Source organism: Falco biarmicus, chromosome 12 (genome assembly GCF_023638135.1).
Source record: "Falco biarmicus isolate bFalBia1 chromosome 12, bFalBia1.pri, whole genome shotgun sequence".
Lineage (NCBI taxonomy): Eukaryota > Metazoa > Chordata > Aves > Falconiformes > Falconidae > Falco > Falco biarmicus.
Window position 1 is genome coordinate 19,419,157 of NC_079299.1, and position 27,388 is coordinate 19,446,544.

Genomic DNA, 27,388 nt, shown 5'->3' on the forward strand with positions numbered 1-27,388 from the left:
CCAGGCCGGGGGGGAGGCGCTGGGGGCCGGCCGGGCACCCTGCCCTGCCCGGCGCAGCCCTCCGCTCCTCCCGCCCCCGGCCCGGCAGCTTCTCCGGCGGCGGGGCCGATGGTGGCGGCGCGGCAGCAGCGGCGGCGGCGGGGGCGCTGGGGGGTGCCGGCGCTGCTGCTGGTCTACGTGGGCTATGTGGGGCTGGGCGCCGGCGTGCTGCAGGCGCTGGAGCGGCCGGCCGAGGTGCGGGCGGCCCAACACCTCCTCCGGCAGCACTGGGAGCTGCTGGGCAACCACACCTGCCTGCAGGGGCCCGGCCTGCAGCGGCTCATCCAGGTGAGCCCGGACTCCGCCGGCACGGCAGCGGCGGGGAGCTGCGGGACCGGCGCCGCTCCGTCCCGGGCGGGCGGGGGGCAGCGGAGCACCGTCGCCTCCTGCCTGCGAGTAACCGGAACGCCTGTGCCCCTCGCTGCCTACGGGCACACGTGGCCCGGCCCCGAGGAAGCTGTCCCCGCGGCGTGGGAAGGCCTCCCGGTCTGTGGGCAGCTCCCCGCGGCGGGCGGTGCAGCCCCGCTCCGCTCCGTGCGGTGGGGGCCGTGTCCCGCCCCCGGCCGCGGCTCCGGGGGTTGTGCTGGGGCTGCGGGGCTCGGTGCCTTCTGGTCCGTGCCATCCTCCCAGGGGGACGTGCTGGCGGAAAGGTTTCGCCGTGGTAAGTGTAGTTGGTGCTTACGCTGGTGTCAACGGTTTGTTACTTGTTAGGGAAAGGGAAACAGAAAATCCTGGTAACGCAACTTGAGGATATTAATAATGATCCTGAGGATGTCTGCAGGGTGGTTGCAAAACGGGGGCCAAAGGTAGTCTTATTAAAGTACAAGTGGATGCATTTTTATGATGTAGATATCAGCAAAGCGGGATAAATGGGTTCTCAACTTGCTCAGGTTTTGTCTGAAAAAGAAAACCCTACGATACTGAGGCAACTTGAATATTTACCCAAACCCTTCCAGTTCTGGCGCTGGAGGTTGAATATATACTGCTTGCTTTGGTCTGTCTGCCTCCAATACATGTTGCCAAACAAACACAGAAAACTTGGGGTGTTTTGTAAAAGCAGTGTTCGGTGGTGGCTGAAACCATAGTAGCTGGCCACCAGAATTCAAAGGACCTAAAAGGCACGTGGCTGTTTCCAGGTTTGTTTTTTTCCAACAGAGAGGAAAATGCAGAAACCATCAAACAGAATCTTGTCAGGAGTTTCAGCAAGGCCCTGGCAGACAGAATTATGCTGATAACTTACGTCAGGCTCTCATCCCTTGACTTTCTAGATGGTAAATTCTCTGTGGCAGTCAGTGGTATGTTGAAGACATGATGTAAATCTGGACCCTTGTAAGCTACTGTGTGATATCTACTCTTATTTATAGTGTGGTGTGTACTGCGCTGTCTGGGGAATATGGCCAGAGAGAAGTGAGAAATGCACCAGAGAAGACCAGTCTGGCACTTCGTAGAGGCAGGTCTGAGCTGTGCTCCATTCAGCAGTGGTCTGGTCCGTTGAACAGTGTGTGCTAGGCAGGGCTCTTGCTCTGAGGATGGAAGGCTTTTGCTTGATGAATCACAATAACGAGCTGATAGTAATGGAGATAAGATGATGATCACAACTGGATAGGTAGAAAGGCCTTTTTAATGTCATTTGGATGTTTGTTTTACTGTAGGGTGACCTCTGCTAATTCCTGATACTGTCTGGTAGTCAAAGGAATAGGACAGCTGCCCAGATCCCTTTAGACGCTGTTATAATAAGCTGTGTGAGTACTTAATTGTGACCTAAGCAAGCCCTAGATGAGGAAGTTACAAAGAAGTTGCATTTTATTTTACAGAGTGTCTGCGCATACCTTCATACTTGGAGAAACCATAGTCTGAGTTTGTAAGGCTTTGTGTATTATTTGTAATAACTTTTTCACAGCGAGAAATTAATCTTAAACACATAATCTGCAGAACGGCTTTCTTACGCCCCTTTCTAATTTCCTGTGTAGCAATTGCTTGGATATTGTAGGTGTGCTCAAGAAAGTGAGATGGTTTTCTTTGCAGTAAATTGCTACTGCAGTAAATTGAACATATTTTATCAGGCACTGTCATCTGGCCCTCTTCAGATAACAAACTTGTATTCTAGATACACGGCTGATTATTTGCTAATTAAGAAAGACATATAAAGCGTGTTTGTGAAAACATAAAGCAGTGTGTGAATTTTAATTGCTTTGATGTTACTGACAGTTCCTCATTGTTTTCTAACAGCTCTTTCATCCTAGATAATTGTAAAGTCTGTTTATTTTAAGTGTATAGGGGCCAATATAGAATAAAATCCCAGTTTGCTAAGCAATGTACAAACATCATTTTACAACCTGTTTATCGCTCAGTTCCTAGTTACCGACCGAGAGTAGAAATCTGCTGTTCCAGCCCTTGCACAGATGGAGGGCAATAGAGAGCTCCTGCTTTGAGGAGCCAGGAGGAGAGCACAGCGTGAAGATGGGCAGGAGGAAAGACAAAGACAAAAGCAAACAGACCGTGCTGTGGTAGCTAGAGCAGTGAATTCTCATTCAGTAATTTCTATGGCTTGGATCCTTTCCAGGGAAGAAGTAATTTCCTAGTTAACAAAAGAAAAGACAGAAGGACATGGAAATAGCAGACCAACAACAAAAACTTAACAGCAGAGGAGAAAGTGTTAGAAAGTATGATATCTGTAGCGGTGGGTCCTTGTTTCCCACAGCTGTTTTGGTGGGGGGGTTTGCCTGGAAGGACTGGCTGGCTCAGTGGGATGAGCACCTGTGGGATGCTGAAGAGTTTCACTTCCCTAAATAGTTGAGGGTTGCATGTGCAAATGTTTTGTATATAAGCAAATGAAAAATGCATGCTCGTATGTTTATACATGCATATATATGTATATGTATATCGGGAAGATGGATTTGCATTTTTCTTGGCTTTTGGTACTTATGTTTAGAACCAGAACATCATAGGGGACAATGGAGAAATTCTGGCCATGTGTCTTCTACTGTGCATCCAGTAACATCTCAAGGAAGATGCAGGTCTGGTTTTGTTGACCCATCTAACCCTAGGCTGTTTTTCTAACATTGTATACAGTCTGTGATGTGAACACATGCTCACCAGGAACAAGACCGAGAGCAAACAGTTCCTCAAGAGTCATTAGGCAATATACAAAGAGGGCAATATCTTGCTTTTTATTATAAATATGGTGGTGGTTTTCACATGCGAGAGTTACTGGCTGTGAGGTCGCAAAGGAAGCTCTCAGTGATAAGACTTGCAGAAAATGGAAACGGATGCAATGATAAGCTTTGAATGGCAGGCTTCAGGTGATACACCCTCAGTACAGCAAAGAGCAGTAGCTGGACTTAGCTGGGGAAAAGTACGTAAGAGTGTCTGCCCAGGCAAATATGTTGGTTCCAGATTTGAGAAGTGTACAGAAAGTGAGGCTGCACACAGAGGGTACTTTCTGTACTGGCTGAGACCCTCTCTGATTTTTTGGGGCTGGAGGACACCTAGACACACTACCCAGCGTGATGGACTTCTAGTGTGTGAGTCTCCCCGTTTTACTGCCTAGGGTGAGTGTATGTGTAGCTCTGCTGCAGCTGAGCGTTCCTTCAAACTCAGTCCTTTTCCTGCATCATTTGCAGTGGTTACAGACACCGGTGTAGCTGTAGCTGCTGCACTTTTCAGTATCTCTTCAGTCAGATGATTGGCCATATGGCCAGACTTGGAACAGTGTGTTTTCTGTGTTAGGGTGTTACCATGACATTCTTTTCATGGTACCCTTCCTTTTCTGCTATAATCCTTTTTGTTATACATATTTCTCTAATACAGCTGTCTCCTGAATGTATTATATTGTTCTACCCACTATCTATTACGGTAGATGCATAATGTTATTTAAACCCAGTTAGGTACATAAACTGGGAAGGAGAGAATAAAGCAGAGCTAAATGAAATATTCTTTCCTTTTTTTTGTCTAGCAAGACTTTAAGATAAGTGTAGTGAAAAAGTCCTAATTCTAAAGGGCAGGCCATAAACTAAAAGCCTGCAGGTGCATCTAGATACTGTTATCTCCAGAGTCAACAGCTACAGCTACTCAGAGTTTTAGTTCATGTTTACAAGAGCAATGAGATCCCACGTGACTGAAAGATCGTCATCAATACCTTGGCTTGCACTGACATTGAACCAGCAGAGATTTGTGCCAGCTGTCAGGAAATACAAACCTGCAAACAAAGTTTACTAAAATCATCCTGCTCACAGATGATGCAGCAGACTGACTCCTAAGGGGTGAGCATCAGAGATCACTTGTTGGTGATAAGGGACTTTAAAGAACAGCATTGGCTCTTGGTATTGTGAAGCAATGACATCTGTACAGCACCAACTTTAGTCAAATAGCCACTGGCTTGTCACAGATGAAATAGGGTTGATCCCTTGTAACTGTTCTTTCCATTTTCCTTCTTATCAAAATGAACTTAACCAACGTAGGAGTTACAGCCAGTTTGTGGTTCTCCAGACCCATTAATTAAAAAGCACCATGGATACCTTACCAAGTGCATTCTGTGCTTATAATATCCTGTTATGGAATACTTTTGACAGAAGTTAAAATCTTTCCAAGGCAGTAGGCATATAGTATTCTGTAAGGCAATAGGCTAGCACTGTTGGACTTCTTGGAAGGTAAGGAGGGGACTTACTGATGAACCCATGGTTCTGCTTAGTTGGTTTGCTTCTAGGTCTTCTGATCAATGATGTAGTGTCTAGTACCTGTGTTTAAAAAGAGAAGGAGGGGGGGGTGAAACACAGGAACCTATTATATTTATATACCTCTGCCTAAAGACATGTTCTTTGGTATTACCTCATTCTGTTACAGCTGGTCAGGCTTGGTGGAATGTAACAAGTAAGGAAGCATAGCAAGCTGGAATTGACCGATAACTGTCTCAGCAGGAAGGTTTGACACACACCACTAGCAGTGGCTATCTAAAGTCCAGGGGAGGGGGGTGCCTTCTAAAAAGAGAAATGGTAATAATTGCGAGTTGTTTGAAGATGTGGGTTACTTTTACACGTACTTGTTCATCATGCACTATCCTTTTTAAATGTGCAACTAAAAGACAAAATAGCTGCTAGAGAACTTCTTGATTTTACAAGGATGATGCAAAGCAACCTGCTGTGCCCTGTTCTGCAGATTATACAGGCAGTTCCTTTCAACAGACCCTGCGTATTTCCATTGCAGTCCAGCTCTCAAGTTACAGTGGGGTTTGGGAAGCAAACAGTGCCTTGTCCCATGAATCATGCCACAGATTCTTCCTTGATAGAAAAGCTTAATTTTCATAAAAAGTACTAGTGTCTTAGGGTGGCATTGGCTGTAGCATTACTGTACTTTACTACAGCTTACTCCTTTTCAGTTGAAGAATAAGTCTAGATACATTTCAGAAACCATAGTACAGACCCAGCTGCAAAGTAAAAGTGCATTTGCCAGTACAGCTCATTTAGCCTAGGTGAAGTAGTACTAATTATATTAGCAAACATGGTTGGGGGAGGTGGGGGGACAGTTATTTGATCAGGTCTCAGGTTATTCAAGTGGTGTGAAGTTAAACCAGGTGGATTCAATTAGATTCATAATGCACTTTGTGCCTGCTCTTCCTTTGATCAGAATTCAGGTAAGTTTCTCCTCCAGGCAAGGACAGGAGGTAAGAGCTCGTTGCTGGGAAAGGTGTGTTTCATAATCTATTTTTTAATTTTTTTTGAAGTTAATTGACCTTGGAGTGAGTCCAGAGGAGGGTCACAAAGATGGTCAGAGGGCTGGAGCACCTCTCCTGTGAAGACAGGCTGAGGGGGTTGGGGTGGTTCAGCCTGGAGAAGAGAAGGCTCCGGGGACACCTTACTGCAGCCTTCCAGTGCCTAAAGGGGCCTGCAGGAAAGTGGGGAGGGACTTTGTACAAGGGCTTGTGGTGGTAGGACAAGGGGTGATGGCTTTAAAGTGAAAGAGGGCAGATTTAGATTTGATATAAAGAAGAAATTATTTATTATGAGGGTAGCAGGACACTGGAGCAGGTTGCCCAGAGAAGCTGTGGATGCCCCATCCCTGGCAGTGCTCAAGGCCAGGCTGGATGGGGCTTGGAGCAACCTGGTCTAGTGGAAGGTGTCCCTGCCCATGGCAGGGTGGTTGGAACTACATGATCTTTAAGGTCCCTTCCAACCAAACCAGACTATAACCTTTGTCCTTACAATCTGAGACCAAGGTTAATGTTAACTGTTTTCTTCTGATTTACAGCTGGTATTCTGTAGACATAAATGAATGTTTACATGCCAACACTGCACAGGATTTCTAGGTCACAAATCCTGAGTTTGTATTTTCTCATTAAGCTAAATGGTATTTTGGTGCCTTGAACATCTCCCTTCCCTCCTCGATAGATTGTGATGGTGAGGACAGGATGAGGCAAACAATTGTGGGGAGGGCATGTACTCCCTGCAAAAGTTTGGTGGTTGGGTTTTTTTGTTTGTTTATGAACATATAACTTCAAAAGAATTTGGGAATTAAGTTTCTTACCCCAGTCCATTTGCATGTTTTTTTACCTGCCTTGAGAACTGCTTTCAAATACAACTAGGAAATACTGCTTTTGCCTGCAAATATATCAAGATTACCGTGGCCTCTGGCCAAAATGCCGTAGTTCAGAAGCACAGGGCAATGTGTGTTCACACAAATGTGTGTTCAGAAACACAGTGACTGGAGCTGTGGTTTATGAAAGGGTCGTTTGTATGACTCCTTCTGTAATACTTTCCTCCAGAAAAAAGTAGCTTGTGTGCGTCTCAATTTTTGGTTGGTTTGTTGGTTGGGGTTTTTTTTCTCCTCCCTAGAAATAAGAAATTTTGAGTCTGAGAGTCAGGAATTTTTATGGAGATCCTTCATGGGGCCATAATCTTCTGTGGCTTCACTTTCCCTATTTTCACTGTATATCTTGCTGCTCTTATGGGAGGGCAGTTAATTAGAATCAGTTTGATCAATCCTTTATATACATTTTATTTTTTGCTGTAATATTGTAGAAGGAAAGAGAAGCACTTTCTGAAGAAAGTGGATATTGCAAAGAAGGTAGCATCTCAGTTGACATATGCCTTCGTTCCTCACTACTGATCTTTTTTTACTGATCCTTACTACTTTTTTTGGAAGCTATTCCCCGTGGCACGTGCAGTTGTGACTCAGCACAGAGATGAAAGAGTAAATTTTTAGCTGCTGTTAAGGAGGTCAGAGTAAGCAGTGTTTGCCCCCTTTGCAGCACGTGGTGCTGAGGAGCCATGCTGCAGCCGTCAGGGGCCCGCCTGCGATAAGAGGGTTCTGGAAGAGCAGAAGCGTGTCAGTGGAGGAAGCTGGGAGTTGCCCAGAACTGATAACACAGCACGCGTAGTAAATGAGAAGGACTTACGAGTAGGGTTGGAGGGTAGAGCAACTCCACAGCAAATGGAAAAGAATAAACATTTTGCAGGAAAGAAAAAGATGTAACGCTCAAATGTCTGGAAGGAGCTGAACTCTATAGGCTGAGTCTGGATACCTAAGTGGGTGTCCTGGTAGAAGCAGCAACCTTACTTTGTGCGTGTGTGTGTGTGTGTGTTGGTTTTGTTTGGTTTTTTTTAAACTAGACAATATGAACTGAATGCAGTAGTCACTGTGAACTCTAAATTATTATTTTGGGGGGGGGGGGGAGAAATAAGTGCAGAGAAATTAAATTACTTTTTTATGTTGTGCAACTTGTCTGTCAGTAGAAACCAAAGTGGAACTGAGTTCTGTTTCTTTCTGATTATATTAAACACCTGCCTGTTTCCTTCCTGTTCTTCTTTGAGTTGCACACATTGAGCTTTCAAGTTCCCAAAATATCAAGCCCAAGTTCTGCAATTTCAAGATTCACTGTGTTTGAGCAGCTGGTGTATTGACTGAGGTCTTAGATCAGATGAGTATCTGCTCTTGAACACTGGATTTGAGATGCTACTTCTACTAGGTGCATTTTAGGTGTTTGGGTTTTTGGGGGTTTTTTTTGCATTTTGGAGCAGACACTGTATAAATGACTAGCCTAATTAAGAGAGAAAGGAAAGTCCCTAGGACTTCACCTCAACATTGGTGTAAAGCAAAACAAAAAAAAAAGTCTCTGGTTCTTGAAAAGCCAGGCTGAGTGAGCCATGTAGATGTGACCCAATGTATAGGATTCAGTTCTTTTTTAGTGCATCTTGAACCCACAGGCCAGAAGTGTTTTTTTTTTTAAATCATCAGCAGAAATGTATCAATGGCTCTTCAGTGGGGAAAGCAGGGAGAATGCAGCTCTTCTTTTAGGGTGTTTATTAGCTGGGGTTTTCTTGCATTCCATCAAAAATGATAAACCACTTTAAACTTTTCTATGAAAAAAAGCACTAGGCAAAAGCAGAAGTCTGGAGAAACATTAAATTAGGGCAAGTGTACACCAGTACCCTGAATGCCCCTCAGCCTTCAGGAGTTTGCTGGCCAATGGTTTCCTGTGCCAGAAGTGATTTCTGTGTAGTCATAGCTATCTCGAAGTTTGTCTGCCATGAATCTGCCTCTACGGGCGTATCTGTAGGGAGGCAAACCCCATTAGTTCTCCTGTTCTCAGAAGAATCAGTCTTTTAATTTTCTGTCACCTTTGTCTCTAAGGATGGCAGCAGTGGCTCACTCTCCCTAACAGTAATGAACTTGACGTTTCTCTTGGGAGTGTCCATTTCTTCAAGTGGCTTTGATTCATAGGAGTATCCAGTGGTCCCTGTGACAGGCACAGTGGGCCTGATGGTTAATGATGTTATCTGGATGCTTGATAACAAGATTTAACAAGGAAATGGTTAGCTCGAGGCTTCTTCGTGAAGGCACTTGGAGACCCGCTGCAAACATCCCAAGTGCCCAGTCCCAGGAAGCAGCTGGTACGCGGTGGGCTCAGGGCTTGCGCTTTGCCAGGGATGGTCACACGGTACCTCCCTGCCTGTCCTGAGGAGCATCGCGCTGCTTAGCGCGAACACTTCAGCCTACCCGCAGGCTCTTGGCACAAATGCTGTACTCGCTGGCAGCGGTGTCACCTCAGGAAAAGTTAAGACAGCGACGCCAGGACGGTGTGCTGCTATAAATCACCGCAAAGCTGGCGTGGGTGCTCGCAGCTGCTCGGTCCCAACCCATGCAGAGCGGAAGCGGTGCAATGGTGTGAGATTAAACGCTCAAGGACTTGGGTGGTGCCGCTTGCTTCTCACGCGATGTCTTGTGCGGGCCGCTCGTTTCCCCTGCCTGCAGAAAGGAAGTTTCTGTTCCTTTGGGTCAGTTCAGCCACGGTTTCTTGCAGTCATCTCTGGTTCTTGGGTGTTTCTGGCTTTAAAAACTTGATGCTGTGTGTAACATTGTCAGCTGCTGAGCTTGTATCAGCAGGACATCAGGCAGGAGAACGGACAATGAGCATGCTGTACCTGGTGGTGATCAGTTTGATAATAAATTTATCTGAGAGCCAGACTGTTGCTGTTCCTGCAGGTATGCACCTGTTCAAGACTAGCTACTTAGAGATCACAGGCTACAGAAGGAACATTTGAGAGAATAAGTAACAAGCTGCTTGTTTTCAAATTTAAGCACCGCTTTCTGGAGGGGAAAAAAATACAGGTCATCTGTATAAAATTCCAGTGTCTCCCTTGCCATGTGGTTTAGTTTGGGAGTTATTTAAGTTCATGGGGACGGTGATTCCTGACTAGGCCATTGTCTGCAGAATTTCTTAGACCACTTGACCTGAGGTTTAAGAACAGAGAAAGGTCAGAGCCTGTATCCCGTGCAGCCTGACAAACCTCAGTGCAGACACTAGCCCTGGAAGAAGGGGTGGGGGAGAAATCACACACAGCTATTCAAAACAAATCCCACTGGAGGCTTTCTGATACAACCTTTTCTCTCTGTTTTTGGGGTTGTTTTTTTGGTTGTTTGGGTTTTTTTTGGCAGGGGGACTTGATTCTTTCATGTCGTTAATGCTTGCATACTAATTCTTCCTGTGAGTTGCCCCACTCAAGTTGCAACAACTGCCCACAGAAGGAAGCATAATGTGTTATAGCATCTGGGGCTTAGCCCTTTCCAGAGCAAGGGCTCTCTGCTCTCTCTTGTGCGGAGAAGACCATGTTGTTAGAATTTTGCAGATTGTAATGTGACCTTGAACGGTTTAAATTTCCTCGAGTTCTGAGTAGGTGAAGCTATTTCTGAGAATGCAACTATCAAACAATGTTTCTTACTCAGAAAAGTATGTGTTGATCTCTGAGCTGCTCTCTGCTCTTCATGTGAGAACTAGTAGCTCTGGAGAAAAGATGATAGTTGCTGTAGTTAAGCTGCTGCATGGGTCTCTGGAAACAGTTTTTAATCCACAGCCCTGTATAGTGTTTATATAAATTCACTCGCAGTGTGTTACATCAGTAAAATGGGACAAAGCTTCGCTGCTTTGAAGGTTTGAAGTGCTGGTTTGCTTGATACATGTATAAACTACAGCTTCTTTGTAAAACCTGCAATGGCTGCAAATCTAACCTGAGAATGAGTCCTTTTATGCTCAACGATGAAAGCTTTATCAGCAGCCTTATTGTTAGGATAAGGATAGTATTATTCAGTATCTGCATGCGTTCCTCGGAGGTGATGAATCTTGTGTATTCTCAGCTACACTTTGCATTCAAGGATAACCAGCTCTCTAGGATTCTTGGTCAGTGGGTGTGAAATTTCATTGTACATATTGTGATTAACATTGTTTTGGAAACAACTCAGTATCATTAACTTCATCAGAATGAGAAGGTATAGTCAGATGTGGACACTGTTAAGACATCTGACATCTTATTTCAGTGTAACTGCACAATTCGGCATAGCAACTTCTGAGTCTTTCCCAGGTGGATTGGACAGAATCGGGCATCATGCTAATCTAATCCATTTATTCATATTTATAGTGCCCAATACTGGTAGACTGGCAATTCTGTGTAGTCTCCATCTCCTACAACACATATGCATTCCTCCCCAGTACAGGCAAGGGATCTGTATCACTTACATATGCATGTATATTTGCTGTTCTGGGACTTCTGCCATCAGAATACCCCATCTGGAAACACTTTATCTTCCTAAGGAATATGTCTTCAGGCAGTCTTAATAACTGACTGGCTAGGCTTCCTTTATGTAGTTCTTGCCCTCCAATCTCTTCTCCATTTACCTGTATGATCTAACACATGCATGTGCAACTTTCTTTTATGCTGTAGATGCCTTGTCCTTAGAACCAGTATGTTGGCTTTTGGCTTTTCTGACCTCTTAGCTCTTTAGTCTCTAAGGCACAGGATATGCTCTGTTGAAAGGGAAACAACAGGGTTGGAAGTAGTTGTAGTTTGTGACTTTACCAGCCAGCACTGCAGATGCCAGTCACATGAACTTGCCATAAGGGGGTTTGTGGGATCTCATATTATTGTCTCTTTGCAGGGTATCATCCAAGCCTACAAAAGCGGCATAACCCTCCAGGGAAACACCACTAGCCTGGGCAGGTGGGACTTCAGTGGGTCTTTCTTCTTCTCCATCTCTGCAATAACGACCATTGGTAAGAGTTCTCTGCTTGCAAGGCGGCCTCGTAGGTGGGAAAGGATCAGGAGTGAGGACCTGTACTGTAAGATGCTCCTCCAGCTCCATGGGGCTTCACGTAGCTTGTCTGTATCATGCAATAGGTAAGCACCCACGAACCTAGCCCTAGAAATGCTTGGTCAGTGTTAGCACAGTAATGATCTCCAACTCGCCAATAATTAGCTGGGTACATATCCCTGCTAAGTTACACAGGTCTGGGGGCCTGGACTTCATGGTGCTACACTGCCTGTACTTTCCCAAGCCTCGTGCTCCCTGAGAGGTCTGAGGCGAGTTGTGCATTGAGATGAGCTTTTCCTGTCACAAGGAGAGGGAGTGATTTTAAAAAACTCTTAATACTGGCTGTTGAATCTTTGAGGCTATATTTATGAATTATTTCTTCTTGCTACCTGTATGAGGTGAGGACCTGCTTGTTTAGGTGAAAGTCAAGTGGCTGGATAACTGAAACGATTCAGTTGAATTGGGTTTCGTTTGAAAATGAATTGGGTTTCATTGCTGAAACCCAGCTGAGTAATGCAAAGCCATGAAGGAATGATGAAAATAATTGGGGGAATGGAAACAAAAAAATGTATTTTGGTACAGTGTTGCTTAAGGCAGGTGCTATTAATTATTGTCACTGTGTGTCCCCAAAACAATTAATAACTCACCCTGACATCTTTTTCTTACTGTGTGACCTAGTATTATAAAAACCATGGAGGGGAGGGTGTGTGGAGAGATGGCGGCTGAATATCAAAAAGCCCTTACAGGTTTCATAATTTGTGTTGAATCTCTCAGCTTTCATAAAGTTTGTGGTTTGGGTTTTTTTTGTTGGTTGGTTTTTTGTTGTCGTGGGTTTTATTTGTTGGGGTTTTTTGTTGGTTTTTTGTTGTTTTTGGGTTGTGGGTTTTTTTGTTGTTGTTGGGTGTGTTTTTGTTGTTGTTGTTTGGGGGGGGGGATGTTTTGGTGTGGGGTTTTTTTAAGATCGAGAATTTTCTTTGTGCACCCAGGTGGAGCACTCTTGATTTCTCTGATCGTTATTGAAGAGGCATTAGCTTCAGAACATGAAGCCCCCAAACAAGAGCTCAGGGGGGGAGAGAGGGGTTTTTTTTGCAAGGGGGGTGGGTCACCCTCCTGTGGCTCAGTACATCTTTCTGCCTTGCTCCTTCGCACGTGTAGCTCCTGCGCTGGGCAGGCGGCCCGGGGCGCGGGCTGTACCAGAGGGTGGCGGTGGAGGCTCACCGAGCGCAGCAGCTCCCGCCCGCCGCCGGGACGGAGCATCTGCCCGGAGCTGCCTTGCTTGCCTGAGCAGTCAGTCCTGACCGGTTTCTAAGCTGTCAGAGTGACTCTGTTTTACCACAACCAATTTAAGTTCATTTCGGGAATAATCGAATTTGTCATGTACAAATAGAAGGGGGTTTTTGTGATGTTGGCAGAGATCTCAACTAAACATTTCTGGTTGTGACTCCATGAAAGCCTAAACTGATCTTTTTTCCCTTTTTCTTCTTGCTGTGTTGGGGTAGGGGGACACACAAGGACAAAGACACTGACTTGATAGCAGGAGCAAATAAAAAGAACGAAGTATTACAGCTCTCTATCTCATCTTTTTAAAGCTGATGCCGTGACCGTAGGGACTTGTTCATGATTTTTCAAGTTGTGGAGTTGAGAATGCTGTACAAGTCACCTCTATGCAGAGAACTTGGCCCTTGATTTTGCTTTTTCAAGTTAAATTGTTAACTGCGTACAGGTTAATGTCTTCACACTCCATCAGTAACAGTATGTTGTAGAAGAGGAAAATACAGATGGCCTCGGAGCCTCACCTTGAGTCTGTTACCCATCGCTCTTTATGCAGGTTCTTGAGATAGTGGCTGGTGCAGCCCCATCGGCCCAGACATCACTGCATGACTGAGAAGGGTAATTGATGATGTCAACTAAAGAGATGAGGTCCTTTCCAAAGAACACAATGAAGTTCAGAGGCGTGGTTCGCAGCAGGAAGCTTCATGTACAAGGCATGACTATGGGGTAGATGACACAGCTAAGGTTTTTTGAGGAAGGTTTGTTGAGATTTTTATGTCCTTATGTGGCAATGAAGAGTTTATCCCAGGCTGTGAGTATAGAACCGCTGAAAGCAGGTCCAGCTTCACAAGATTAATGTATAGGAGTTAAAGACATTCTAGCAAATGAGCTCAGAAAGGGTAGAGTTATACTGGTAATGGAGGAGAGAGTCTCAGGAGTTTAGGGGTACTACATAGTGGCTTTGATGAAGGATCTGGGTGGAATCTACTCCACATGTTCAGGCTGCTGGAAGTCCTTCTTTGTCCTGTTTGCCTCTTCCATTTTTTTTCTCTGCAACTAATGCTGTTTGTGCCTTGCTGGCCTCTTACATGCCATAATGTCTTTGTGGTTTTTGCATCAGCTATTTTTAACTTGGTCTTCTCAAACAGCACTGCCAAAGTAATTTTCACTTTTGACTTCATCACTTCCCTATATGAGTTGTTCTTTCCACTCTGTCAGCTTCTGTTTTCTGCTTTAGGTGCTTTAACGCCCTTCAGAAGGCTTAGTGTGTTTCTCAAGTCCTTACCAGAACACTCTCTCACTGGGATACAGGAAGGGATGTTAGCTTCTTTCCCTGTTAACACCAGCTGAGGGACATTAGCTTCTCCACTGACAGTTTGAATCCCCCACACCTGCATTTTCAGCATCATCTGTGCTGTACCCTTCTTCCGTTTAGAATCATGGAATCATTTTGGTTGGAAAAGACTTCTGAGATCATCAAGTTTAACCTTTAACCCAGGACTGCCAAGTCATCACTAAAACCATGTCCCTAAGCACCACGTCTACATGGGTTTTTTTAAACACCTCCAGGGACGATGATTCCTGTTCCAGTGCTTGACCACCGTTTCAGTGGAGAAGTTTTTCCTAATATCCCATCTAAACCTCCCCTGATGTAACTTGAGGCCATTTCCTCTTGTCCTGTCACTTGTTATCTGGGAGAAGAGACAGACCCCCACCTGCCCACAGCCCCCTGTCACGGAGTTGTAGAGAGCAACAAGGTCTCCCCTGAGCCTCCTCATCTCCAAACTAAACAACCCGAGTTCCCTCAGCCATTCCTCGTAAGACTTGTTCTCTACACCCTTCACCAGCTTCATGGCCCTTCTCTGGACACATTTAAATGAAAGCCTCATCCATTTCCACTAGTGATTAAAAGTAGTATGCAAATTTTGTTTAAAAAGCAAAGTTCTAACCTGCAAGCTGGACACACTTGCTACCCTAGTCCCAAAGGTTTAAAAAACAGATATGTATGAACCAAATTCTGTTGTTTAAACAAGTGCCCCAAAGCCTACGTAGTTTTTGGCCAATCTGATCATCTGAATGGAGCTGCATTTGTAACTTTTGATCATGTGGGAAGGGCAGTCCTGGCCTTCTGCTGATGCCTTGTCAACATTGTTAAGCTTCCATGCTTTCTTCATTGCTGTCTCTGATGTGTTATGTCAGATCTTGTATGTAATCTCACTTTCTGCAGATGTTTCCATAGGGACCCCCTCTCTCCAGTGCCTTAAGAATCATCTTCAGAGTTCCTTTGGAGCTGAAGTATTAAACAAGATTAAAGAAAGAGAGACTAACTGGCTGCTGGTTTTATCTCTGACATCTTTATCCCTTGCTGTCCCAAAGTCTCTCCTTTCTGTGTTTACTGTCCTCCTAGTTAGTTTGGACTAATGGGGCACAGGTCAAAGCAAATTCAGAGTTGGGCACAAGATGAAAGTTCCTGAAATCAAACAACCACAGGGTGGTGTAACTTCAGAGAAGGTGCTAGGGAAAGGATTTGTGATGAGACTGACTGTTGTCTGTGCTAGCCTAGGAGGAGAAGGAAGAGTATTGTCCCCATGAGCTTCTGAATACAAGACACAGTTTCTGAGATTCTGCCACCACTAGCTTTTAAAATCAAATCGTTTAATTTTTTGGTTTGTTCTGTTCATAAAACTGAGGTGCCAATGCAAGTACTGGAGCTGCTTGGGGCTTCTGAGTCCTGTTTCTCTCTCTACCACAACTGGAAGGTCTTAGCAAAGCCATCTTCCATGGACGCATGAATTGGAAATAACTGTGACTTCCCGGATCAGGTGTTCTGAGCTCAGTGGCTGTGTCCAGCTGACAAGTGTTCCTGCCCTGAGAGCAGACTTGGTGGGTTTAATGTGAAATACCATGAGAAGCCTGAAGCCAAGCACATTCATTTGTTTTATGTAGATAGCGCTTGCAGAGAGATTTGAAAGTTTGTAGGAGGATAGGAACTCCAGACTTGCTGATGTTCAGTTGAATGTAGGTGGTACCAAATGACCTCTGAATTATCCTATGATCCTAACAAACATTAGGAATTTCAAGTTTTCTGGTACCTCAGAAGGTCTCTAGTGCAACCTTTTGTTTAGAGCAGTAAGCTATGAGGTCAGACCAGGTTACTGAGGGCTTGACCAGGGACACCTCCCAGCTAAGCTGGGCCCATGCTCACATTTTCAGGAACCAGGCAAACATGTCTTAAGGCTGTGTGAGTAATTGATAGGTTGGTTTAGGGGGTTTTTTCTGCTTTTTCTGCTGAATTATAATACCTCTTTTCCATCTAAACGGAATTTGGATATTTTTGTTTTTTCTCAATGCAACAGTTGAATTCATCATAAACAAAACTTTTCATTTAGCCCAGATTAAAACATTCAGGTTACTTGTAAGGAGCACAGAGAAAAGAAAAGTTTAGATCTCCTGAAAAGTGTTGGAGGAGCTGGTGATGGGAGCAGCTTGGTGGTTTGAGCATTCCCTGAGGGTGCAGGAGACCACTGTGCAATTTCCTCCTGTGCCTGCAAGAATAGGATTGTGGCTCACTGGAGATCACCCTGACTACCAAGTGGACCATCTTTCTCCAAGTATTTAAATGTGTAACGCAAAATAAGGTAATTCTAGCACTGACACCCCTTGTTGAACTGCCCAATGGCCCTGTGGATCAGGCGCTGGTGTGTTAGGTGAGACACCTGGCTCCCAGGCTTGGCTGAGTGTTCAAAGCAAAACACTGTCAACAAAAGCATTCTGTAAATTTGGCATTAGGTCCTTCCTGTGTGGGAAGTGAAGGCTTGTATCCACTCAGGTAGGAGAAAGAATTAAACCAAATCACATCAAAAGTGTGTTTGAATGCTCACTGATGAAGTTACTGGTTAGAGAAGTAACTAGGTATTCCTCCAGCTTTTGTTTTAAATCTAATTTTGGGTGGGTTTTTTCCCCTCCCAGCTAAAATTATTTGGTGAATTTGCAGATGCTTTTCAGCCTGCGAAAGATTTTTTATTATTTTTTTTTTTTCATTCTAAGCACTTCTTGTTTAAATACTCTTTTATGTCCGGGCAGTGAGAATGGGAGCCAAACAAGCCTCCCATTGTGGCTAGCAGGAAGCAGCAGTTGCCTCAGCTGAACTGGGGGCACTGCGAGTAGGATACTGGCTTGCAAATGAAGAGATCTTTTACTAATAATCTGTTAATTGCACATCAGTCTCCTCCTCTTAGCAGTCTGCAGAGCCTCTGAATCCCTTATGTACAGGAATGTAATGGGCAAGCAGGAAAATAAAACTGAATCTTCTCAGTATGTGTAACAGCAGCACACAAGTTAAAGCATGTAGATATGAACAGTTAGGAATAAAACCCCTCTTATCTTGCTCCTTCTAAGGAAAATTAAGTTACAGTGCACTTTATTTCAAAATGAGAGAATCTATACAGGCATGTAATCCAGCCCCTTCAGTGAAAATGCTTACACTTGGACCTTTGTGTAGTCAAGAGCATCCCTTAGTGTCTCTTGGCACAGGCGAGTACCAGGTGACATCCCAGCAGCAGGTTCATGAGCGATGTGACACAGCTGCCAGTGTACTTTGGTTTAGTCTTTGAATTTGGTTCGGGTCTTCTAATGCATAGCCCTCAATGGTATAAGACACTGATACCCTCTTGCAGTTTACTGAAGAGAGTAAGTCTCATTTATTCATTCCTGCTTGAGTTTTATGACAATTGAGGCTTATGAAAAACTAAGTTGGCATCTATTTGTCTAGTCCAAAGGCAAGGGAGTGTCGTTAGCCAGATGTAAATTGCTGGCTGTTTTGCATAATATGAAGTCTCCTGTGCTTTTTGATCCAAATTTGTATCCTCTATAAAAAGCTAATGGAACATGGATTTGTGGCATATGTACAACAACTGCTTACCAAGTCTTAATAAAACTATTTTGAGCTACTGAGCCCCAGGGAAAGGAGAACCAGATAAGTCATACGAAAAGCAGATCTGGTGTTTGGTGTGCTGGACTTACTGTGCACACTGGACTTTTTTACATCATTGAATTTGGTGTTCTAAATTAAATGTAATGTACAGTTTAACCTTAGATATTCTCCAGTCATCGCTATGTGGGGTCCCTGAAGGCTGCTGTGCTTCATGTAGTTACCTGAGATCATGGACCTGTTGTCTTCTCATCTGACATTTTTCTCCTGAGACTGGATAACCTGGAAAGCTCTGGTAAAAAGAACTTCCAAAGCTATTACACAGTCCTTCTAAACTTGATATAGAAGGAAAAGAAGGGAAGGAGGAGGAAAAGAACCACAAAAAAAGTGCACAAAAAAACCCACAACCTTGGGAATGGCTGGCCATACAAAAAAATGTATGTGACTCATGTTCAGACTCCAGCCTTGCAGTAGATGTCCCCCAGCTTTCTCTTGGGTTCAGACCAGCCTGCAAAGCACCCTGATTCCATAAGGAAGAGAAACTGGAACCAATCCACTGAAATGTGGCATAACCAGTGTGAAACAGATCACACCAGGCACATGTCCCTTAAATTCACTTAGATGGGGGTCATCTACCAGCTGTACTTGCCTGCATATGTCTCATTCTATCGCACCTGTTAGTCTAGAAATGGTGAAAGCTGGCAGAAGTCAGCAATTGGATGCAGTGGCAAAAAGTGTGTAAACATAGCAGAGCTGCCTGTAAGTGAAGAACATAGCACTGGAATCAAGGCTGCTGTACAGGCTTATTTTAGCCCCTTACTTTAACTGTATTTCAAAACAATCTCTAGTTAGTAACAGCATCCCATTCTTTCCAAGGGATGCTCTGCCCCCTCCCAGGGACAGGCTGCTGGAGCCATCACTTTGGAGGTATTTTACGTGTTACGATATCCATTAAACCCAGGGGCTCACAAATCAAGCCCAAAATTACTGGAGGTAAGGTCTTCCAGATAGTAAAATTTTGAATTTGTGGGGGTAGGAACGAGATGAAAAGACAGCCTGTATACATACTGTGAAACAGTTTACTGCCAGGCCTTTTTCTGGAAGTAGTTTGCCAGTGCATGTGCAGAATTAACTGTTTGCAGAGTTGCCAAGGGAGAGATTTTGTGAGTGCAAAACTTTGCACAGAACATGTAGATGCCCCAAGCTCATTGTCACACACCTTTCTATGTTGTTGGTCAGTGGCTTACTGGCATGGGACAGAGGTTAGTGAAGGAATGGGACTCCATCTAGTCAGCTGTGGATGTTTGTGCTTCCACTTACCTTGCATACAGAGCTCAGCCCTTGGATGTCTCCCTCCTGGGGGCTGCTCTCTTGCCCTGGGCTGTACCACCTACAAGCATGGTAGCAAGACATCAGTGACAGGAGCACCTCTGTGCTTGCACTGCGCCAGCATTTGGGTGTAGGTGGGAGGGGATAGCATTATTTGGGGTGAAAAGATAAGTTTTGCCAGGCTATGTCAATCTTGTATAAGGACATACACAAATCGCTAATGAGTGGAGGTGATTTGGAAATGTAGTCAGGGCCACAGGTCTCTGACTGGCTAAGTCAGAGGGACCAGGTTAAGGAAAGCCAAAGACCTGACAGAATTAAATCTGATCAGGGACAACAAGGGCAGCAAGAAAAGCTTCTGTAGGTACATCGGTGGTAAAAGGAAGAGTAGGGAAAGTGTGGGCCCTCCCTCCAGAAGGAAACGGGAGACCTGGTTACCTGGGATATGGAGAAAGCTGAGGTACTCAATGACTTTTTTGACTTGATCTTCACTGGCAAGTGCTCCAGCCATGCCACCCAAGTCACAGAAAGCTGTGTGCTGCAGTCGACATGCTGAAGGGAAGGGATGCCATCCACAGGGATCTTGAGAGGTGGGTTCATGTGAACCTCGTGAAGTTCAACAAGGCCAAGTGCAAGGTCCCACATGTGGGTCAGGGCAATCCCAAGCACAAATACAGACTGAGCAGAGAATGGATGGAGAGCAGCCCTGAGGAGAACAATTTGGAGGAGCTGGTGGACCAGAAGCTCAAAATGACCCAGCAATGTGCACTGGCAGCCCAGAAAGCCAACTGTATCCTGGGCTGCAGCAAAAGCAGCGTGACCAGCAGGTTAAGGGATGCAATTCTCCCCCTCTACTCTGTTTTCGTGAGACCCCACCTGGAGTGCTGCGTTCAGCTCTGGGGCCCCCAACAGAAGAAGAACATGGACCTGTTGGAGTGAGCCCAGAGGAAGCCACAAAGATGATCAGGGGGCTGGAGCACCTCTCGTCTGAAGACAGGCTGAGGGGGTTGGGGTGGTTCAGCCTGGAGAAGAGAAGGCTCCGGGGACACCTTACTGCAGCCTTCCAGTGCCTAAAGGGGCCTGCAGGAAAGTGGGGAGGGACTTTGTACAAGGGCTTGTGGTGGTAGGACAAGGGGTGATGGCTTTAAAGTGAAAGAGGGCAGATTTAGATTTGATATTAGGAAGAAATTCTTTACTGTGAGGGTGGCAAGACACTGGTACGAGTTGCCCAGAGAAGCTGTGGATGCCCCATCCCTGGAAGCACTCAGGGCCAGGTTGGATGGGGCTTGGAGCAGCCTGGTCTGGGGGAAGGTGTCCCTGCCCATGGCAGGGGGTTGGAACTACATGATCTTTAAGGTCCCTTCCAACCAAGCCATCGCTGAATCTCTTGTCATGCATTAGTCCTTTCCCTGTCTTAAAATGCATGCTGTGAAATAAACCAAATTTAAACACAGCTTTCTTGTGGCATAAAACACTTGAAGTTATGGAAGTGCAAGTGCAAATTTACAGGATTTTTTTTAAAAGAAAATGTGGGGAAAGAAGACAAATATTGCCCCAGTGATGTTGAAGTCATGATGCTTTAAGGATCCAAGCAAAGCTGTGCTTGCAGGGCAGTACCTTTTATCAGACCCGTTCATACGACTAGAAGAAAAAGGCAAAATTTCAAACATTTTTTTTTTCTGTCTGAAGTGTTTTACTCGGGTTAAATATAATTTCTTTGGGTTTATTGACTCTAGGCAACCATTTTGACAATTTAAGCTTAAGGTGTGGTGCGAAAGAGGAGTATAAGGAAGGAGGTAGTGTTAAGTTCGCTAGTCCTGTAGGACAAAGGTAGAAAAAGGTTGTTATAATTAAAACACTATTGTTGTGATTCAGAGACCATCTGATAGCCATGCAGGATCATTTACCAGCAAACCCTATGCCAACAATGCTTACAAAAACTGAACTAAACGGAAGTTTTGCATTTACGTCAGATCCCAGCCAGGACAGTGGGTAGGGGAGAGGAAATTCACTGGTAAATGGAAAAGGAACTAAGCAAAATTGGCAGGGAAAGAAATGTTATTTTCCAGCCTACAAGAGGATATGACAAACAATGGATGTAACTTACAGTTATTTATAAAAAATGTCCTTTTTGAGCAGTGACCTTCTCGTCTAACTTTTGTAGAAGATAGAGGTTCACCCCTCTGGGGGAGGAGGGCAAGCAAAGAATGTTTTAGATTTAACACCTCGTTCCTTCCCTGCCTAGGCTATGGGAACCTGAGCCCCAGCACTGTGGCTGGTCGAATCTTCTGCACCTTGTTTGCACTCTTTGGGATCCCCTTGAACCTTGTACTCCTGAATGAAATTGGGCAGCTGATGCTCTTGGGGGTTCAGCATTGCGCCCATCGCCTAGAGGAGGTGTTTCACTGGCAGGTAAGCAACATAGACGGGTATGCCTCACCCTCAAGTTCAGGAAAGAAAAACCAGAAAGGGCATTGTCTGTTATTTGGGATCCTCTGACTAACAAGGACAGCCTGCTTACCTATTTGGCCAAAAAAAGCAATAATACTCAGGAATAACTGGAAGCAAATAAATTTAGTTTATGACAGCCCTATGAGGTGTCAGATAAGGTTGTTTATTAACTGAGGGAACTTCTGTGATGAATGGCTTCCCCTACAGCAACAGAAGTGCTAGAGCCTTAGAGCCACGCACAGTCCTAGAAAATCTGGTGTGTTTGTAATCATTCACAGTTAGAATTGCATGTGTAAGTTATGTGGGATCATTTGCAGAATAGCCTTTAAACTGGCATGAATCTAGGACTCATGAAAGTGATGCCCAGTTTGTGTTGACTGGGAGAGCCACACCATTTATTCTAGTGGAACGTCGTAAATGTTTGTGTATTTTTATGGAGTCCAGGATCATTTTCAAGAAACTGAGCTGGACTTTCACTGCCACCCTTCTTGTAATAGTCTCTTCTCTTTTTTTTTTTCCTGTTTTACTAGAAAAAAGCTTCCCTCCTGATTAAGACCTGTGCACTGGTAACTGGCTTGTTATTGTTCCTCCTGCTACCTCCCTTGTTGTTCTCTGACAAAGAAGGCTGGTCTTATGAAGAAGGCTTCTACTATTCCTTCATTACCCTCAGCACCATAGGGTTTGGAGATTACGTGATTGGTGAGTAGTTCACATCTCATTGTTTTCACCTACTAAACATCAAAGCCAAATGTGTGGCATATGAAGCTCCCAGCTTGGCAGTTTTACACCACTAGCAATCCACAGACTTGATGATAAATAAGTTGTAGTCGGCATTTGACAGGTTGGAGAAGATATGATTTCTGAGATAGCAATGCCACCTGTGGAAGAGCAAAGAAATTGTTTCCCAGTCAATGAGTAATCTTCCAGCATTCAGGTGATCTGTCCCATGAATGACTACAACAGCAGTCAGGAGTGCTATGTTTTTAATCACAGCTGTCAGAGATGGTGCACTTGGTGTGCTCCAGTGCATCAGCAGCTATTTGTTTTAAGCAGATGCCGCTCTGCATCACCATTAGCGGACAGTGACCATTTCCTTTGTCAAAATCCCAGACAATTGCTGTCTAAAAGGCAGCTTAAGTCACTTAGGTGTAGACTGTCAGGCACCAGGCACAGCCTAGTTTTGGTTGCCAAAGCCCTTTGCCAGAGGAAATGGGTTTGGACCCATGCCTGATGCATTTGCTGAAACACAGGACACACCTTTTTGATAAAGACTTTCTCATTAAAAACAAATTGATTATAGAAACACATGCACCCTTGAATCCCTGGAAGACAGAAAGACTAAAACATCTTATGACAGATTCTTAATTTTCTTTTCTTCGTAGTTCTTGCTTGATGCTTAGCCAGCTTAGCGGCGGTTACCTTAGGACTTCTCTAATGCATCAAAAGTATGACTAGAGCTTGTGTAGGCACACTTAAATGAGCTGGAATCAAGTTAGCTTGGGTAAGGGTAGCCAGATGGAGCTTAAGAAAAGCTAGCCAGTTCAGCATTTTCCTGTGCTGTTTTATAGATGATGCTGAACTCTGTGCTGCAGCAGCTTCACTTCTCTCAGTTCCTGATAACTAATTTTGAAGCTCTTCACTAGTATATCTCCCACTTCCAGACATACCTTCACCCTTGTGGTGCCTTTGTAACTGGCGTACCACCAGTATGGGAATAGGTTCAGTATGGGAATAACTGAATAAGTCAGTGACCTGTGGTATGTAGAGGCCAAACCACCTTGGGCTTACAATCCTGTTTGTGGTTTATGTCCCAGAATATGTAAGGTCAGGGCACAGGTTCAAGTGACTGTCATGCTGTTTCCCCACTAGTGTGATCTCTGGCACTGTTCAGAACCAGATAAATTCTGGGGGATATCATATGCTAGGACTGATGCGCAGTGTTCACTTTGGAAACAGCTGTTCTGGTTTTGGTGGATAAACAAGCCAGGTGATGGCACTTGGATTTGAAGCCATACAGTAGTCCCTAGCCTGTTTTATTTTGGAATATTGATGTAAGCTTCTCTCACTGATCCTGGAATCTGTTAATTTACACACTCCATAAGCCCTTCTATTGGACACAGGGTGCCGTTTAGGTCCTAAACTGCTTCTGATCTTCTAATCCCCAAGACTGCACCTATCAGTTGGTCTCAATGGATAAAGCCTTCTCCTTGGAAGCCTCAAGTAGCCCTTCCCTCTTGTTTTCATTTATTATTTAGACGCAAACAATTTTTAAACCTTTGCATTCAGCATTAGTGAAAGGTGCTTGTTTGAAGGATTAATGTAATACTCTTCCTCACTGAAGTTCACCTTGATGTAGAAAGCCAGCCCAAAGAGTAGTTGCCATAAGAAGTAGTTGTTAGCTCCCAAACGTTTATCAGTGGCTTAGTGACAACCTCAAAATGTCTTGTGGTCCCATTACATTGAAAACACGTATAACATTTATTATAAAACACATAATAACACCCAGTAAATGGATGTAAAGGATTGGCTGTTTAGTATGGCTCCACTGACCAGTTCCTTGTTAACACAATCTTGTAGACAGTAACAGTTCGTGGACCAGGATTTGGGAACTGCTAGTCTGTACGGGTCATGACTGGACAGTATTCCCGCCTACAGCCAGTCGCAGATGATAAATACCTAAACCAAACCTTCCTAAGGTAAGGAAGCTAAGTAAGGGACCTGAGAAGCAGTCAGGAAAAAGCTCATGCAAAGACTTTGCTGCCACTGATTTATGTCCTGTACCTTACCTGTGTTTGTAAGGGTACCCCAGCCTGCTTTACAGACGTAGCCCACGCACTTCCTGGGGTTGAGCTTATTGCTTTGCTTTGCCTGTATTATTATTAATATTACTACTGACACTAACTTAGCTTGTAGAAACCTCTTTGTACTAAACGCTGTGGAAACACAACCAAAACTATGGCTTTGCTCCAGAGGGATTGCAAAGTACCTAGCTGAGCAACCAGACAGAGGTATCATAATTTCAAGCTGTCTTCCAAGGCTTGGTTGTTCTTAGAGGTTCTAGGGCTGCTCGGGCCCCTTCCCTCCCGCTTTTAGAGACTCACTCACTTGCTTATATCTAGCTTAACAAGATGCATACACCAGTACATAAACCCCACTTACCTCTCTGCCTGCTGGGGAACCCTGTTACATATCAATAGAATAATGTGATGCTGAGTGGTATGCAGAGAAATGAAACCGTGCTCTTAAATGTGAATCATTTCACTTTGACACAGATGTAATTCGGGATTTATTTTTCTTTCTTATCTGTAATCTTTACAATTTCCATGGAGTTCTAGGCTGTTGCTGACATGTTATGAAACATACTTGCTTACAACATCTGTTCACATGCTCAGTAGATGGCATCTTTATGTTTTATATAGAAATCACTCATATTAGGTCATATTTCCACTGTCTTTGCTTTACATGTAATGTCTTCTTTGAGGCACTCGATGCAATCTAGAAATGTTTTGGGTGATTCTTTTGTAGGAATGAACCCAGACCGCACCTATCCAGACTGGTACAAGAATGTAATCTCTCTGTGGATCCTGTTTGGGATGGCCTGGCTAGCATTGGTTATCAAATTTTGCATCAACTTTCTAGAAACCTCCAGTGACTTCTGTCAGTGCAAGAAGAAGAGCACAGAGATGGCAGAAGACTTAATGGATGGCAACAAAAATAGTATGACAGGACTTCATGATGTGGAGATCTGCAATGACAAAGACACAAAAACAAAAAGACCAGATGAATCCCACACCTACACAGCTCCTACAGAAGCACTCTAGGGAAGAAATATACCCTTGGTAACTCATAGGTTTTAGTGCACCAGAGATGCACCACTTAGAAATGCACAAATGGAACTGCCCTGATGTTCACACAGGGTGAAGGCTTGTTTGTTGGGCTTGAAATTCCCCTATTCTGAATTGAGAAAAAAATGACAAAAAAAGTTTCACTTGAAGCACCACCAATAATTACCAGTGGACTCTTAGCCAAAAGTAGATTTACAGAGATATTACCTACCAGTCCCCCTCAGTGTATGAGGTACGCTTTGACATCTGTATGCAACACTAAGCTGTTGTCCTTTTCTTTGGATGCAAAGTTCTTGCAGTATGGCATTTTGCAAATGCAGAAGAATTTGCAAAGTAGAAGACCAAGTGCCGTTTAATGCAGGAAACAAACTGCGTGTTGCTAAAAAACTTAACGAAAAGCAGTATTTAAAGCCACTTGGCAGTCACTGCAAATGTGTTCCATCGCCTGTGTGCTTGTGCTTGCCAAAGCTGGTAACATGCTTTTGCTCTCTGATCATTAGTACGTGGATGACAATGAGGCAGAGCTTGTTAGAGGTGCCTAATAGATAATTCAGGTTTTTAATAGAAATTTCTACATCAGAGGTCCACGAATATTAAATAGAAGTTAGGTAGTTAGGCTTCCTTATTGCAGAACTAATGTAGGCTCATCCTTTGTAAAGTATTTTGTAGACCAAATGTCATCAGCTAAATGTGGCAATTCTTTTAGATAATTTTTTATTTTGCCCTGTCTTGGAAGCCAGAAAAGGAGGACTAGAGGCAATTTTAAATGCTAGTGCCAACATTATCCCATGGCTAATGTTAACAAAGGGCTACTTTAATCTAGAAACAGACTGAATCAAGAGATGCTATTCTGACGAGCTTCTTATGTCATATATGAATCTTTCTAGCTAACATCTTTTATATAGGCACAACTTATCTCTACATCTGTGGAATGCCAGACATGCTTATTTGGCCTTTGTGGCAATCATGAAACAGAGCTGGTTTTGTTTCTTTTTTTTTTTTATTCCATTAAATTATCAGAAATCTTTTGATAAATTATGCCATTTACAAAAGGCCCAATAGACACTAACTCCTGATGTCATTTATATACACATATCTAATCTTCTCATTTTCTTATTCCTGTTGTGCCACTTGCATCCTAGAGGATTAACTTTGAAAACTTGACTGTAGCAATAAACCAGAACGAAGCATTTGGGTGGGTCTTCAGGTTCTGCATTGGACCAAGATTGGAGATGTGTCCACTCCATGGACAGTGAAGAAAAGACTGAAAATACGGTCTGTTGAAATACAGGACTTGGAAATTAGAAATCCATAGCTGGATTCACAGAAATGCAGTGAGTGAAAAGTTCACGGTCTTCGGCCTTACCTTCTAGAACATGTGTCGTGAAAAAAATGTTTCCAGAGTAGGCCAGTCTGAGTGTTGATATGTGGTGGAACTGATTGTAACAGAACATGCAGGAAAGGAATCTGTTGGATGAAATTTAGTCTTGTCAACCTTTTTTCAGCCTTTTTGTCATTGGCCTTTTTCCGACTCCATTACTAATAAATATTTTGTCAAATACTGTTTTAGTGGGCAGCAGAGATAAGAAAGGGACGTAGTGGAAATCTCAGGTCAGAGTTGGGAAATATGCAAAATAAATACATTTCAATTTTTTGAACATTGGGTAATTTCTTTAACACCTTTTCACATAAATTTTTCTGTTTCTCCTGTGTTTTGTCTTGTTTATTTCACTGATGGATACACAAAATAGGTTTTACTAATGTTCATAATGGGCTGGCCTACAACAAGACCAAGGTGTATTTCTTTAAACTTAGATGAATCTCAGTTCCACAGCATAAAATGGGATACCCTTCTATGCATATCCTTTGCACCTTCTTTCAGGTACAAAACTTAGTAAATATAACTGTATCATAAATCTGGATGCCCAGAAGGCAGTTAGAGTTT

At 44.0% G+C, this 27,388-nt stretch overlaps 1 protein-coding gene across 1 annotated transcript; it reads left to right on the forward strand.

Annotated features, from left to right (window-relative positions):
* Positions 1 to 27,155, forward strand: LOC130157606 (potassium channel subfamily K member 17-like). Its single transcript, XM_056357444.1, has 5 exons — positions 1 to 327; positions 11,464 to 11,578; positions 21,393 to 21,559; positions 22,129 to 22,297; positions 25,124 to 27,155. The coding sequence occupies exons 1-5, from the start codon at positions 109 to 111 to the stop codon at positions 25,417 to 25,419; spliced, it is 966 nt and encodes a 321-aa protein (XP_056213419.1). The 5' UTR covers positions 1 to 108; the 3' UTR covers positions 25,420 to 27,155.
* Positions 27,156 to 27,388: the final 233 nt, after the last annotated feature.